Below are 16154 nucleotides of genomic sequence, written 5' to 3'. Positions count from 1 at the left end.
GGGTTTAAGGGAGGAAGAAGGTTGGAAGGAAGGAGGGTTCAACGTAAGTGGGGGCCAGCCCACTTGGGCAATGGCGAGGAGATGCCCCCAAAGAGTGTGTCCCCTCTTCTTTCCTGTCCTTTAAGCCCACACCAAGCGTTTTATCAAGGGTAATTGGCAGAAAGGCAGTGGGACGGCCGGTTAGCTGGAAAGCAAATGATCAGAAACCACTGGAATCATAGAATCCCTACAGTGCAGAAGAGGCCATTCGGCCCATCGAGGCTGCACTGACTCTCTGACAAAATATCCAGGCCTTTTCACCTGCCCTATCCCTGTAACCCCACACATTTCCAAGATGTGTAGGTTAAATGGCTGATCCCCCTAACCTACACATCTTGGACACTAAGCGTAAATTTAACATGGCCTACTCACTCAACCTGCACATCTTTGGAGTGTGGGAGGGAACCGGAGCACCCGGAGGAAACCCACTCAGAGACGGGGAGAATGTGCAGATTCCACACAGACAGTCACCCGAGGCTGAAATTGAACTTGGGTCCCGAGCACTGTGAGAGAGCGGTGCTAACCACTGTGCCACACCAAATTCTAAATCTGGCTTTGGTAGATCTGGAGACCTGAGGAGCATTAGGGGAACTGGTCGCTGCAAAAGAGGAAAGAAAACTGTGGAGGTGGAAAGGCCAAACGGCTGCCGAGAAGGCTCTGCCAGCTATTTAGCATTCCAACAGCAGATATTAAAATGCAGAATGAACAATAATTCTCCTGGTTTGTGCAGTTGGTGGAGAGATTGTTATCATCAATCCCATTGTAAGGTCTAACATCATTGCTCCAGTGTTAATGTCCAATCTGCACACTCGCTCTCTCCTTTTCTCTTTCTCTCATCTTTGGGGACGCAGAGAGTGGTGGGAGTGTGGAATGAGCTGCCGGATAAAGTGGTAAATGCGGGGTCACTTTTAACATTTAAGAAAAACTTGGATGGGTTCGTGGATGAGAGGGGTGTGGAGGGATATGGTTCAAGTGCAGGTCAGTGGGACTAGGCAAAAAATGGTTCGGCACTGACAAGAAGGGCCAAAAATGTTCCTTTTTACTTTGTATCTGAACCTGGCAAGGTCATCCAAAATGTACCGTGGTACTGTTACACAAAATCAAACTTTAACTCTGAGTTGGCATGGTTGGTGTTTGACTGGTGTGATACAATTTTAACTCCATTACTCCCATTCGCTTCAATTCTGTTACTCAACGAGCTGTAATTTTCTATGGTTCTATGGATCCCAATCTCACATTAGAGTAAATCATCTGGTTATCAGTTAATCAACTTACATCATGATCTGAGCTTCCTCGATGAAGTCTTCCTCAGACATGGCTCCTTCACGTATCATTTTGATGGCTACCTGGTACTTATTCTTCCAGTAACCCATGTGCACGACGCCAAACTGACCACAGCCGATCTCCTCAATAAAGGTCAGTGAAGAAGCTGTGATCTCCCACTCCCCTGTTTGAAACCAGAGAAAACATCAATGCCAGACCTTCAGGTCAAGCTATCTTCTACGTCCTTTTCCACTTTGCAATAAGATGCCTTTGCAGTTATATCTCTAACTTTCCCTGCATCAGCTCACCTGCTCCTGAAATCCTCAACCATTTCTTTGTTTGGTTAGGTGCATTGACCCGAACAGGCACCGGAGTGTGGTGACTATGGGATTTTCACTGTGGCTTCATTGTGGTGTTAATGTAAGCCTACTTGTGACTAATGAGTAAACTTTAAACTTTTATTTTGACTATTCCAATGGAAAACATGTTGTAAGCCTTAATACTTCCAAAACTCTGCTGCTCATGTTCTAACTCACATCAAGTCCTGTTTGACCATTGCCCGCACTTGCTGACCCACTCCTGGTCCAACAGCATCTCGATTTTAAAATTCAGATTCTTATTTTTAACTTTCTCCTTAGCCTCCCTTTCCCATGTATCTGTAAACCCTTCTAACCCAAAGACCCTAGTGGTCTGTGTGTTGAGCATCTCTGGCTTCCTAGATGTTGGAAGGGTGTTAGTTACAGAATGGTATGTCTTAAAGGTACCTTCGTATTCTTCTGTAGATTAACTACAAGTATTAAACCATATGCCTTCTAATGTCATGTGTGGCTGGTATTGCACCTAGTTTCACGTTAACCCTATATGTGTCAAATCCTTATACCACATCTCCCGCAAGTCTCTATCCAATACATTTGGAATTATATTAGTTTACATTATGTCTTAAGTTGTTATTGGTCCTGTACAGTTACATTGTTGTTACTGCACTATTACTGTATTAACAACATTACCTTATTAACAATGTTATTACAATAACACAATTATTGCATTAACAATATTACTGCATTATCACTTTACTGCATTAACAATGTTAGTACATTAACAATATTACTGCATTAACACTATTACTGCAATAGCAATTTTACTGCCGTAACAATATTACTGCATTAACAATATTAGTAGATTAACAATGTTACTGCATTAACAATATTACAGTAGCAATACTACTGCATTAGCAATATTAGTACATTAGTAATATTACTATAGCAATATTACTGCATTAGCAATATTAGTGCATTTACACTATTACTGCATTAACATTACTGCAGGAGCAATATTACTGCATTAACATTATTACTGCATTAATAATATTACTGCATTAATAATATTACTGCATTAACACTATTACTGCATTAACACTATTATACATTAACAATATTACTGAATTAGCAGCATTGCTGCATTAACACTATTACTGCATTAATAATATTACTGCATTAATAATATTACTGCATTAACACTATTACTGCATTAGCATTATAACTGCATTAACAACATTATTGCAGGAGCAATATTAGTGCATTAACAATATTACTGCACTAACACTATTACTGCATTAACACTATTATGCATTAACAATATTACTGCATTAGCAGCAATACTGCATTAACACTATTACTGCATTAACAATATTACTGCGCTAACACCACCCGAATGCCTGCCTTCAAACCCTTGAATTGAAAGATTTGGACTGTTTGGAAGTATTATAATGCTTTTATATCTAGTTTGCAGTTCTGCTGGGAGAGTGCTGGGCTTTGTCATTGTTTGTTCTGGCTGTTGGACTGGAGGTTGAGCTAACATCTGGCGATGTTTTCACTCTTTTCCTTGGTGTTAAACCTCACTTGTTCAGTCCTGCTGTTTTGATGATTGGTAGTTGCTGCTGCTCTGAATCATTTCTTGCGGGGTAGACAAACATTGTGTTAGTCTCCTTGTCATTCCTTTCACTATTCCTGTCACTGTGTGTGTCAGCTCAATGTTCCCTGTGGCTGAGGAAGAACATTGCTGGGGCGAGGAGAACGTTTGGTGATACACTCGCTCTGCATTATCACTCTGCTCAGTCATGGATAGCTACTACCCAGGTTCCAGCATCTCTTGTGGCTTTGGCTGGGAATTGCAGTGTTGACCTGCTGTACCATTGTCGGGTGGGAAAGTAGGAACTTCTCGGGGTGCTGATCTCTCTCTTTCATCTCATCCACTGGAGGCATTGTGGCTGTCTCACAGGTGGCTGGCTGTTTTGGCCGCTGGGGGATTTTCCGGGACCTGTAACGAGAGTGGATGAGCCCGCTCCACAAAGGGAAACAATCTAGAGCTGAAGTTCCACTTTCGTTAGTTTCACTTCTCAGGGGTGTGAGGTTCTGTTTGGTTATCTTGACATCAGATGCCATCTTGAGGAGGTCCAAGACTCTGCAGGCCTCCAAACTCAGGACAGAGAAAGGCTGGTGAGAGATGATGTATGTTGGCTCAAGAACCTGTTTTCCACTCAATGCTTCCAGGATCCATGACTGGAGGTTGGATTCCTTTTCTCCTCTTGAAGTGGTGTTTCAAGCCTGAGTTTTTTAGCCAATGGCTCTTTGTCCAAAAGGACACTGGCTTCTGTAGCTAATTTAAAATCTGCCATGAACAGAAATTTCCACATTTCAAAATAAGAAGGCAAATTCTTTGACCTCACCCAAAAAGCACAGCTGTGAGTCTTTTCTGGGTTGGTAATCTCGACCTTAAGAATCACCTTAGGGCCTTCTGTGCATTTCGGAGTTCTTATCCTGCACAGTTTGCATTTGCCTGTAATTCTGGTGTGTTGGGAATATTGGACTGAACCTGCAGGATATTGATCTGGCCTTCGAGGGCAACTCGCTCCACAGCAATGGTCACTCTGCTGGTCAGTTTGGAAATTGCTTTCCCTGACCTGTGTCTTTGTGAGCTGAGAAACTGGCCTGAGAAGTTGACCTCTGCAACATATTTTGTTCTCTCCCCTGAAGCTTGTCCCATGCTACTCATAAGGTTCTGACTGTCTAAGTATCTGGATTGCCCTTATCAGGGTTAGATCTGCTTGAGTCAGACTGTACACGGACTGTTACTCCCACCACTATTCTGTCGCCAGTGAGTTCAGATTTTAAATCTCCATACTCACAACCTTCTCTCATTCTCTACAGGTCATCGGTAAATGAATCAATGCGGGCAGCACAGTGGTTAGCCCTGCTGCCTTAAAGCTCCAGAGACCTCAGCTTGGGTCACTGCCTGTGTGGAGTCTGTACATTCTCCCTCGTGTCCGTATGGGTTTTCTCCAGGCGCTCTGGATACCTCCCACAGTCTAAAGATGTGCAGGTTAGGTTGATTGGCAACAGTAAATTGCCCCTTAGTGAACTGGGATGTGGATGTTAGAGGGGTTAGCAGGGGAAGTATATGGGGTGTCGGGGATAGCGCCGGGTGGGATTGTTCTCGGTACAGAGTCCAAATGGCCTCCTTCTGCACTGCAGGATTTCTATGATTCTTTCTCTGATTCTATCAACTGGTCGTCCTGCCAATTGGACTCATTCATTGAAATTCAGAGAATTTTATTGCTTCTTAGATTGAAATAAATGTCAAATGATTTTATAACCTCTTTGAACTTTGCAGATGATTCATCAATTTCCTTTCTTACAATGACGTTGTCTGCAATCGGGTCTATCAAATAAAGCAGCATGTTGATCTACTCTTCTTCTGAACTTTTATTTAAACCTGAAGTGTTGCTGTGATGCTATGACTGTTTTCCTCCAACGCTCCAATTTTGTGATTGGTCTGAACCTTGGAATTGCCTTGGAAGTGTAGAATTGCGATCCACGGTCATTTAATATATTTTGCAGGAATAGTTTTAAATGCTGCTGGTCTTGTAAGAATGTCAGTACAGCAATGGTTTCTTTCTCTTTCTGCTCTTCTTCCCCAATTTCTGCTGACAGGGAAATTTCTTTTTGAACTTATTATCTGCATAATCTTCAAAGGTAATAGTTTTGGCCAACGATTTGCTCAGCTAAGCTTTTGAACTCCATTTCTCTTACTCTGTCTTCGGTTTTTTCTTAAACTTCTTCTGGAGTTTTTTTTAGGTTTAAATTTAAAGTTTATTTATTAGTGTCACAAGTAGGCTTACATTAACGCTGCAACGAAGTTACTGTGAAAATCCCCCAGTCGCCACCCTCCGGTCCCTGGTCGGGTACACTGAGGGAGAATTTAGTACGGCTAAAGCATCTAACCTGCACGTCTTTCGGACTGTGGGACGAAACCAGAGCACCCAAAGGAAACCCACAGGGAGAATATAAGAACATAAGAAATAGGAGCAGGAGTAGGCCATCTAGCCCTTCAAGCCTGCCCCGCCATTCAATAGATCATGGCTGATCTGAAAGTGGTTCAGTTCCACTTTCCCGCCCTCTCCCCATAACCCTTAATTCCCTTATTGATCAGAAATCTATCTATGCGTGAACTCCACACATAGGGTCCGATTTTCTCAATCTTCCAACATTTTACTGAGGTTCTGGCTTTTTACCACTTTGCTGAGTGTTTGTTATAGATCAGTGTGGTTAAAAGAAGGCACAGAGTTACCTGTTAGTTTCTATTAGCTACTAAAGCTATAGTAAAGGATATAAGCTGGATGCTGTCTACATGCTTAGGTTGATACACATCTCTGCTCAACACCAACCTTGGATCATGTGCCTACTTGATTTGAATTGATTTATTGTTGTCACATATATTGGGATACAGTGAAAAGTATTGCTTCTTGCTCGCTCTACAGAGAAAGCATACCATTCATAGAGAAGGAAATGAGAAAGTGCAGAATGTAGTGTTACAGTCATAGTGAGGGTGAAGAGAAAGATCAGCTTAATGCGAGGTAAGTCCATTCAAAAGTCTGATAGTAGCAGGGAAGAAGTTGTTCTTGAGCCTGTTGGTACATGGCCTCAGACTTCTGTATCTTTTCCCCACAGAAGATGATAGAAGAGGGAATGTCTGGGGTGTGTGGGGCCACACTTCATCTTCATCGGTGTAGACAGGGGCATGTCCTACCATTCTTCCTGAAGTCAATGACCATCTTCTTCATGTTGTTCACATTGAGGGAGAGGTTATTTGTCATCGCATCAGTTCAAATTCTCTATTTCTTTCTTGTACTCTGTCTCGTCATTGTTTGAGATCTGACCTACTATGGTGGTGTCATCTGCAAACTTGAAAATTGAGTTGGAGGGGAACTTGGCCGCACAGTCAGAGGTGTACAAGGAGTATAGTAGGGGGCTGAAAACACAACTTAATGGAGCACTGGTGTTGAGGATGATCATGGAGAAGGTGTTGTTGTCTGTCCTCACTGATTGTGGTCTGTGAGTTAGGAAGTTCAGGATCCAGTTGCAGAGGGAGGATCCAAGATCCAAGCTACAGAGATGGTGTTGAAGGCTGAGCTGTAGTCAATAAATAGGAGTCTGACATTGACTCCTTTCTAGGTGTTACAGGGTTGAGTGCAGGGCTAAGGAGATGGTGTCTGTATGGACCTGTGGCGGTGACAGATGAAGTGTAGTGGACCCAGGCAGTCTGGGAGGCAGGAATTAATTTGTGCCATGACTAACCTTTCAAAGCACTTCATAATGATGGACGTCAGAGCCACTGGACAACAGTCATTAAAGCACGCTGCCGTGCTTTTCTTTGGTACCAGGATGATGGTCGTCTTCTTGAAGCAGATAGGGACCTCAGGTTTGTGTAAAGAAAGGTTAAAGATCTTAAAGATCTTACATCACTTAGCGGGTGGTACTGTACTCCATCTTACATTAACCCTATATGTGCCAGACCTTTATACTACATGGAACAACCCCAACTTAAGGCATTCCATCATTGGCAGCCAAGCCGTCATAGACAAATAGAAACATAGAGACATAGGAAGATAGGAGCAGGAAGAGGCCATTTGACCCTTCAAGCCTGCTCCGTCATTCATTACGATCATGGCTGATCATCCAACTCAATAGCTAATCCTGCTTTCTCTCCATAACCTTTGATCCCATTCACCCCAAGTTCTACATCCAGCTACCTCTTGAGTATATTTAATGTTTTGGCATCAACTACTTCCTGTGGTAATGAATCCCGCAGACTCACCACCCTTCGGGTGAAGAAATGTGTCCTCACCTCCGTCCTAAATGGTCTACCCTGTATCCTCAGATGGCTGCCTGGGTCCTAAGCTCTGGAACTCCTTCCCTAACCCTCTCCCCCACTCTTCCTCGGTCTCTGCTTTGTGAAAACAAGTACTCTTACCGTAACTGAATCCAGCTGTTGAGGGAGCTGTTTCTCGCCACGAAGACACTGGGTATCTCAGCCGGGTAACCAGACCTGATAAAGGCAAGAATCCAATTAATTGGCAAATCCAAGGGTTCATCTCCACACATAACACAAGGGCAGTCCTATTAGAACACAATATCACTGAGGGAAAAGGAACTGCTAATGTCCATATATTATACAAGTCTCCACTTTGGAGGTCACACCTTCTTCGAGTTGGGAAAGCAGTCTTAACCATCTGAAGTATTTGGACCTGTTTACTGAGTGAACTTTTAGCTAAGTTATTTGCTGTCTGCGATCTGGAATCAGGGCATGAAAGGGCAACTGAATGAGTCATAGAATGATTGAGTCATAGAGTTTACAGCATCCAAACAGGCCCTTCGGCCCAACTTGTCCATGCTGTCCTTTTTTTAACCATTAAAATAATCCCAATTGCCTGCATTTGGCCCATATCCCTCGATACCCATCTTACCCATGTAACTGTCTAAACACTTTTTAAAAGACAAAATTGTACCCACCTCTACTACTACCTCTGGCAGCTTGTTCCAGACACTCGCCACCCCCTGTGTAAAAATATTGCCCCTCTGGACCCTTTTGTATCTTTCCCCTCTCACCTTAAATCTATGTCCTCTAGTTTTAAACTCCTCTACTTTTGGGAAAAGATGTTGACTATCTAGCTGATCTGTGCCCCTCATTATTTTATAGACCTCTATAAGATCATCCCTAAGTCTCTGATGCTCCAGAAAAGAAAGTCCCAGCCTTTTCTTATAACTCAAACCGTCAAGTCCTAGTAGCATCCGAGTAAATCTTTTCTGCACGCTTTCTAATTTAATGAGACTGAATAATCATTTTCAAAAGGGAATTGGAGTGATATTTGACAAGGAAAGAAATGATGAATCCATTGGAAAATGGCATGAGAGAGTGGGCGAAGACAGCCAGCCCAGATCTGAGCTGTGCTGTATGGGCTAGACTCACACACGGTTAACCCTGCCCATTTCACCGAGATATTTCAGATGGTGGCGTTTCTCGTTCTGCCATCTGAAAATCACCGGGAAACACTTTCCGGCAAATTTTCCCCAGCCCGCAGCCATCTCACCCTCCAATCAGCATCCACTGTCTACAGGGGCAATCTTCACCCCTCACTCAGCAGGAAATACTGTGAGATCTGAGCAACTCTTTGGTCTCTGTGGTCACGGAAACTATAGTGAACAGATGTGGAAGTTCATTAGAGGTTTAGATAGGGTGGACAGTGATAGCCTTTTTCCTCGGATGGAGAAAGCTAGCACGAGGGGACATAGCTTTAAATTAAGGGGTGGTAGTTATAGGACGGATGTCAGAGGTAGGTTCTTTACCCAGAGGGTGGTGAGGGATTGGAATGCCCTGCCTGCTGCAGTTGTAGATGTGCCTAGTTTGGGGGCGTTTAAGAGGTCCGTGGATAGGTTTATGGATGGAAAGGGATTGGTTTAGGTTAGAGGGGCAGTACTTTTTTCTTAATTGGTCGGCGCAACATCGTGGGCCGAAGGGCCTGTTCTGCACTGTAATGTTCTATGTTCTATGACACAGCCTAAATTACCAGGAGTGCACCAAAGGATGGGTTTTTGGGACCTCAAGGTTGGAAGAGTAGGGAAGACCTGGCGGGAGTTGGCAGGGATGGGGGGATGGTGGGTGGACAGGGCAGGGGGATGGGATATTGGAGAAGAGGCCAGGGTGGGGAGAGAGGTCCAGTGGCCACCAGACCACCGTGGAAAGGGGGTTGTGGGGAGATCACAACATTAGGAGGGGCTTCTGATAGAAGAGCCTCCACATTCTCAGCTGAGGTCTAAACCCCATCATTTATCGGCTGTCCCCACATCTGGGGAATCCTCCCACCTGCTTTAAACTTGACTTTGATTGGTCAAGAAGGGGTCAATAACTGAGGGCCTCACTTGGAGCAAGGATGGGAAAGGTCCGAGGTCTTTTCTTTCCCAGGATAAAGTCACTGTGAGGTCAGGGTGGGCAAGAACCTAGCGGGAAGCACCCCTGGGCCATCTGCGCTATTTAATGCTCACCCCCCACTCCCACCCACCAACTCCTCCTCCTCCCCCCCCCAATTCCCAACAACCACCTTCAACCCTGGCAAAAACTGACTGGTGGAGTATCATAAAATTCAGGACATGGAGTCCCTCGCGTAACCATGAATGTCCCTTTTACCTGCTGCGTTGTGCTGGTGATAGGTGATCAGCTCTGGAATGGAATCAAAGATATGTTTCTCTGCCAGATAGTAACGTTTGAGAGTGTCGTCAATTTCCTTGATGTGGTAATGTTTGACCCCGGCATTGCTCTCGCTGTGAGGAGAAACAGAGAGCTTTCATTTGTAGAACACATTTCACACCCTCAGGCAGCTCAAAGTGCTTCACAACCAATGAGGCGTAGTCACAGTTATAGTGTCATGGAAGGCATCCACCGCCACCTCCCAACTCTCCCCCACCCCCCCCACCCCCTGCAATCTGTTTTAAATCTTTCTCAACAGAAGAAACTGGTGTGAGAAATAAACTTGAGATTTACCAAACCAACTGTTAAAGAAAGCAAGCTGGCCCAGAGATGTCAGAGAAACTGAGGGAGCCCTTTCGCTTTTGATCTGAGGCCACGTGTGTGTTCTTGGCCATATTCGCACCCATTCATTTATACCCGCCCCCACTCCCGCACTCTCACCATCTCTCCATCTCTCCATCTCGCTGTCTCACTCCCTTTCTTTGTCTGTCTGTCTGTTTCTCTCTGTCACTCTTCATCTGTTTTTGCCACTCTCCATCTCTCACTCTGTTCATCCCTCCATTTCTCTTTGTTCTCTCACTCTCTGCTCTCTCTCACCCTGTTACCCTCACTATCTCACCGTCTGTGTGCGTGTGTGTGTGTGTCTCTCTCTCTCTCTCTGTCTCTCTCTCTTGCTTTCACTGTCTCTCCTTCAGTTCTCTAACTCTTTTACGCTCAATCTGTCTCACTTTATATCTCTCTCTCTCTTTCTCACTCACCGTCTGCCCCAGTCAGCGAATGATAAAATTAAAGACACTAAGATTGGAGGAATGTGTGCGAGGGGATTGTGGAACACACGGATCGGCAACCTATCTGAATCTATGATCTCATCAAAGTAGGCCACAATTTTACAATAAAAATAAGGACGGTTTTCTAGATCAGCACAAAATATGGACTTGGGGGTGGAGAGTGTGGGGTTGGGGGAAGAGAGAACCAAATTATCCCAACTCACTGTCTGTACCACCAGGAGAATTGGATTGGGCTGGACTGCAATGGAGGTGGGCTGTTAACAGAACGCAGGGCAGCAGGACTGAGCAACACAGATGCTGATTCTGAATTTTAGATTAATTTTTAAATCTTATTTCTCAGAATATAACCTGATTAATTTTCGCACATTCGGTGGCATGCGTCGGAGAGCTTAGCTCAAAAGGATGTGGTCGACGGCTCCCTTTATGTGTTAGATCCGTGCAGCCTTTGCTGCACCTAACACACATCAGGCAATTCAGGTGGAAATATCGCACACCCTGTTCACATTTCATTTGCAGAACAATAAACTGGCAATCAGACTCCGAGAGGCTTCTGTGCCTTGGCTGTGTTGGAGCTGATAAAGTGTCCAGTGTGGTCACGTTTTTTTATTGATTCATGGGACGTGGGTGTCACTGGCTGGGTCAGCATTTATCGCCCATCCCTAGTTGCCCATGGAGGGATGTTGAGAGTCAACCACATTGCTGTGGCTCTGGAGTTACATGTGGGCCAGACTGGGTCAGGATGACAGAATTCCTCTCCTAAAGGACATTAGTGAGTCAGGTGGGTTTTTCTAACAATCGACATGGTCATCAGTAGATTCTTAATTCCAGACATAAAACCATAAGGCACAGAAGCAGAATTAGGCCACTTGGCCCATCGAGTCTGCTTTGCCATTCAATCATGGCTGATTTTTTTCTCATCCCATTCTCCTGCCTTTTCCCCATAACCACTGACCCCCTTATTAAACAAGACTCTATCTATCTCTATCTTAAAATGACCTGACCTCCACAGCCTTCTGCGGCCAAGAGTTCCACAGATTCACCACTCTCTGGCTGAAGGAATTCCTCCTCATCTCTGTTTTAGCCTGAGGTTGTGCCCTCTGGTTCTAGTTTGTCCTACTCATGGAAACACCTTCTTCACATCCACTCTATCCAGGCCTCACAGTATCCTGTAAGTTTCAATAAGATCCAACCCCCCCCCCGCCGCCTCATCCTTCTAAACTCCAATGAGTACAGACCCAGAGTCCTCAACCGTTCCTCATACGACAAGCTCTTCATTCCAGGGATCATTCTTGTGAACCTCCTCTGGACCCTTTCCATATTTTTTACTGAATTCAAATTCCACCATCTGCCATGGGGGGATTCGAACCCGGTTCCCCAGAACATTAGCTGAGTTTCTGGATTAATAGTTTAGCAGTAATACTACTAGGCCATCACCTCTCCTTCAGATATGGCTAGAGTCATATCCCATCAGGCCATAACTCAACCTGCAGTCAAGGAACAAGATGCCATCATGGACATATTTTTGATTTGGTTTGATTTATTCTTGACACATGTATTGGGATACAGTGAAAAGTATTTTTTGTTGTGCGCCACACAGACAAAGCATACCATTCTTTGAGAAGGAAGGGAGTGCAGAATGTAGTGTTATAGTTATAGCTAGGGTGTAGAGAAAGATTAACTTAATATGGGATAGGTCCATTCAAAAGTCTGATGGCAGCAGAGAAGAAGGTGTTCTTGAGCCAGTTGGTACATGACCTCAGATTTTTGTATCTTTTTCCCAACAGTAGAAGGTGGAAGAGAGAATGTCAGGGTGCGCGGGGTCCTTAATGATGCTGGCTGCTTTTCTGAGGCAGCGGGAAGTGTGGACAGTGTCAATGGATGGGAGGCTGGTTTGCGTGATGGACTGGGCTTCATTCACAACCTTATCAAGCCTGCCCATAACCATTTCTCCCCTTGCTCAGCAGAAAAGTTGATAGTCTGGTGGGTAATTCTCCTGAATATTTTCACTTCACTTTGCCTTCTCGGGTTGTGAAATAGGGTGAGCTACATTGAGTTTAGAGTGTTGAGAGTGTGAGAGAAGGTTCACTGTAACCAGTGCACTGTGTTGGAGTGTGAGAGAGGGTTAGCTGTATCCAGTGTGGTATGTTTTAATGTGAGGGAGGTTTCACTGTATCCAGGGCGGTGTGTTTTAATCTGAAGGAGGGCTCACTGTATCCAGTGCAGTATGTTTTAATGTGGGGGGAGAGTTTGCTGTATCCAGTGTGGTATGTTTTAATGTGGGGGAGGGCTCACTGTATCCAGTGCAGTGTGGTTTAATGTGAAGGAGAGCGCACTGTATCCAGTGCAGTATGTTTTAATGTGGGGGAGAGTGAAGGAGGGCTCACTGTATCCAGTGCAGTATGGTTTAATGTGAGGGAGGGTTCACTGTATTCGGTGCAGTATACATTAATGTGAGGGAGGGTTCACTGTATCCAGTGTGGTATGTTTCAATCTGAAGGAGGGCTCACTGTATCCAGTGCAGTATGGTTTTAATGTAAGGGAGGGTTCACTGTATCCAGTGTAGTATGTTTTAATGTGAGGGAGGGTTCACAGTATCCAGGGCAGTATGTTTTAATCTGAGGGGGAGTTCACTGTATCCAGTGTGGTATGTTTTAATGTGAGGGAGGGTTCGCTGTATCCAGTGTGGTATGTTTTAATATGAAGGAGGTTTCACTGTATCCAGTGCAGCATGTTTTAATGTGAGGGAGGGTTCACTGTATCCAGTGCAGCATGTTTTAATGTGAGGGAGGATTCACTGTATCCAGTGTGGTATGTTTTAATATGAAGGAGGTTTCACTGTATCCAGTGCAGCATGTTTTAATATGAGGGAGGGTTCACTGTATCCAGTGCAGAATGTTTTAATGTGAGGGAGGATTCACTGTATCCAGTGCAGAATGTTTTAATGTGAGGGAGGGTTCACTGTATCCAGCGCAGTATGTTTTAATGTGAGGGAGGGTTCACTGTATCCAGTGCAGCATGTTTTAATGTGAGGGAGGATTCACTGTATCCAGTGCAGAATGTTTTAATGTGAGGGAGGGTTCACTGTATCCAGCGCAGTATGTTTTAATATGAGGGAGGATTAGCTGTATCCTGATGATACAAGGAATGAGCTTGTACTTTTTACGGCACCTTGCCCACCTTTGTATATTTCCAATTGTTTGCCCATTACCGAATTACGTGTTAGTGTAGTCAGTATTGTAATGTGGCAAACCTATCTCGGGTTCGAGCTTTGGCGGATCCCTGCGTTGTACTGAGATAATGAGTAAATGATCTGTTTTTGTGATGTTCTCTGAGGAGTGGATAATGCCTTGGGGATTTGGGGGAAATGTTAGAAATATTGCTTTGTGTTATTTTTATTCAGTTTTATCTCCCCGAGTAGTGTTTACTTTTGAAGTAACCTCACACACAACCCCACGACCACCCCCTCTCTCTGTCTGGGTCAGGTGTTACAGAAATTATGCAGGAATGTAAGACTGGCGCAATGGGTTCGAACCCCCTCACCTGGTAGCTTTACTGAACACCGAGACCGTGTACATCCCAGCCTGCCTGGAATCCCTCACCATAAAAGCTCCTTGTTTACCCTGGAACGAGGATGAATAATGATCAGAATCACAGCATCACACAACCAAAGGACAGAGACTGATAGACTATCCAGACTAATCCTGATCTTTCCATCACTTTAAGATAAAGCTGCTCGATTTATACATCGAGGCATAAATTCATAAGATGTAGGAGCAGAATTAGGCCATTCGGCCCATCGAGTCCGCTCCACCATTCGATCTTGGTTGATACGCTCCTCATCCCCATTTTCCTGCCATCTCCCCATAACCCTTCAACCCATTACCAATTAAAAATCTGGATTAAAGCAAATTGCAACTGACGCTGGAATCTAAAACCAAAAGAAAAAATGCTGGAAAATCTCGGCAGGTCTGGCAGCATCTGTAATGAGAGACAAGAGCTGACTTTTCGGGTCCAGATGACACTTTGAAAAGCTTTGACAAAGGGCCATGCGGACTCAAGGCGCCTTCTCTCTCCTCGCAGATTCTGCCAGACCTGCTGAGATTTTCCAGCATTTTCCCAACAAAAAATCTCTCGAACTCCTCCTGAAACTTACCGTTCCAGCCTCCACCATTCTTTCGGGTAGCGAATTTCACAGATTCACAGCCCTTCGGGAGAAGCAGTTTCTCCCCCGGCTCTGTTGTGAATTTGCTACCCCTTTATCCTACAACTAATGGACGAGGCACGCTTTTCAAATACTCGACCGGGGCCAAGTAAAAAATTTGAATCAACCTCTGATTGACAAAACCACACAGGATGTTTGTATCTGAATTGAGTTGCCTGCTCGCTCTTTCAATCCTTGACCACATTCAGCCCTAAACACCAGAGTTCTGCTCACAGCAAGTTCGCAAGTGGATGTGCCCCCACATTTTTTGCCAGCCTCGAGTTTCTGACGTGCGCTAACAAGGGCTCAGAGGGTGCAGCTTATAAAGTCACTCCAACCATTTACATTGCAGGGGTAGCATGCGCTGGTGGGGATTGGGAAACACCACTAGACTGAGCGGTGAGAGGAAGAAGCAGGCTAAGGAGAAAAACTGGCACTCATTGGATTTCCAAGAGCTGGCATGGGTTCGAATCATCATAGAAACCCTACAGTACAGAAAGAGACCATTCGGCCCATCGAATCAGCTCCGACCACAATCCCAGCCAGGCCCTACCCCCATATATTTGCCCGCTAAACTACGCATCTCAGGGCACTAAGGGGCAATTTTAGCACGGCCAATCAACTAACCCGCACACCTTTAGACTGTGGGAGGAAACCAGAGCACCCAGAGGAAAACCACGCAGACACGAGGAGAATGCGCAAGCTCCGCACAGACAGTGATCCAAGCCGGGAATCGAACGCAGGTTGCTGGAGCTGTGAAGCAGCAGTGCTAACCACTCTGCTACCGTGCCGCTATGGTGCTGTATCATCACAGTAAGTGCAGTGATGTAGGGATTTTATTAATAACTCAGAGAACCATGAGTTCAAAACCACCTAGAACGGTTTGAAAATCATGAATTCAGGTCTTAAAAAACAATCTGGAATAAAAATCTGTAATCTGGGCTCCTCAGTACAATTGGCCATAATGTTTTGGGACTGAAACAAAAGATCCGGGGTGGGATTTTCCGGTTGTGCTCGCTCCAAAACCGGAAAATCCTGCCCGAGGTCAACGGACCTTTTCACTGCACCCCCCCTCCGCCCCACCAACCCTCCCCAACCCGCCACGATTCCCATGCCAGATGGGATGGGAAAATTCCATCAGTGTCACCAATGTCCTTTAATGAATGACTCGTGCTTGTCTGAGCCTCTGTGTGTTCTTTTCACTCACTCAAGGGTAGGTGGTTTTGAACTCATGGTTCTCTGAGTTATTAACAAAATCCCTGCATCACTGCATCTACTGTGAT

The 16154-nt window shown here is 44.9% G+C and overlaps 1 protein-coding gene across 1 annotated transcript in view; it reads right to left on the bottom strand.

The window, feature by feature from the left end:
• Positions 1 to 16154, bottom strand: part of LOC145351448 (tyrosine-protein kinase ITK/TSK-like) — a 59129-nt gene that overhangs the window by 13427 nt on the left and 29548 nt on the right. Inside the window, exons 9-12 of the mRNA XM_080201041.1 lie at positions 14211 to 14290; positions 9823 to 9956; positions 7612 to 7686; positions 1315 to 1486 (exon numbers count right to left, since the gene is read on the bottom strand). Of these exons, the coding sequence (XP_080057167.1) occupies positions 1315 to 1486; positions 7612 to 7686; positions 9823 to 9956; positions 14211 to 14290 (461 nt within the window). The remainder of the gene's footprint in view (positions 1 to 1314; positions 1487 to 7611; positions 7687 to 9822; positions 9957 to 14210; positions 14291 to 16154) is intronic.

Source organism: Carcharhinus amblyrhynchos, chromosome 13 (genome assembly GCF_965287045.1).
Source record: "Carcharhinus amblyrhynchos chromosome 13, sCarAmb.v2.hapA, whole genome shotgun sequence".
In the NCBI taxonomy this organism is placed as follows: Eukaryota; Metazoa; Chordata; class Chondrichthyes; order Carcharhiniformes; family Carcharhinidae; genus Carcharhinus; species Carcharhinus amblyrhynchos.
Note: the sequence above shows the minus strand (reverse complement) of the source record. Positions and strands in the feature narration are given on the sequence as shown.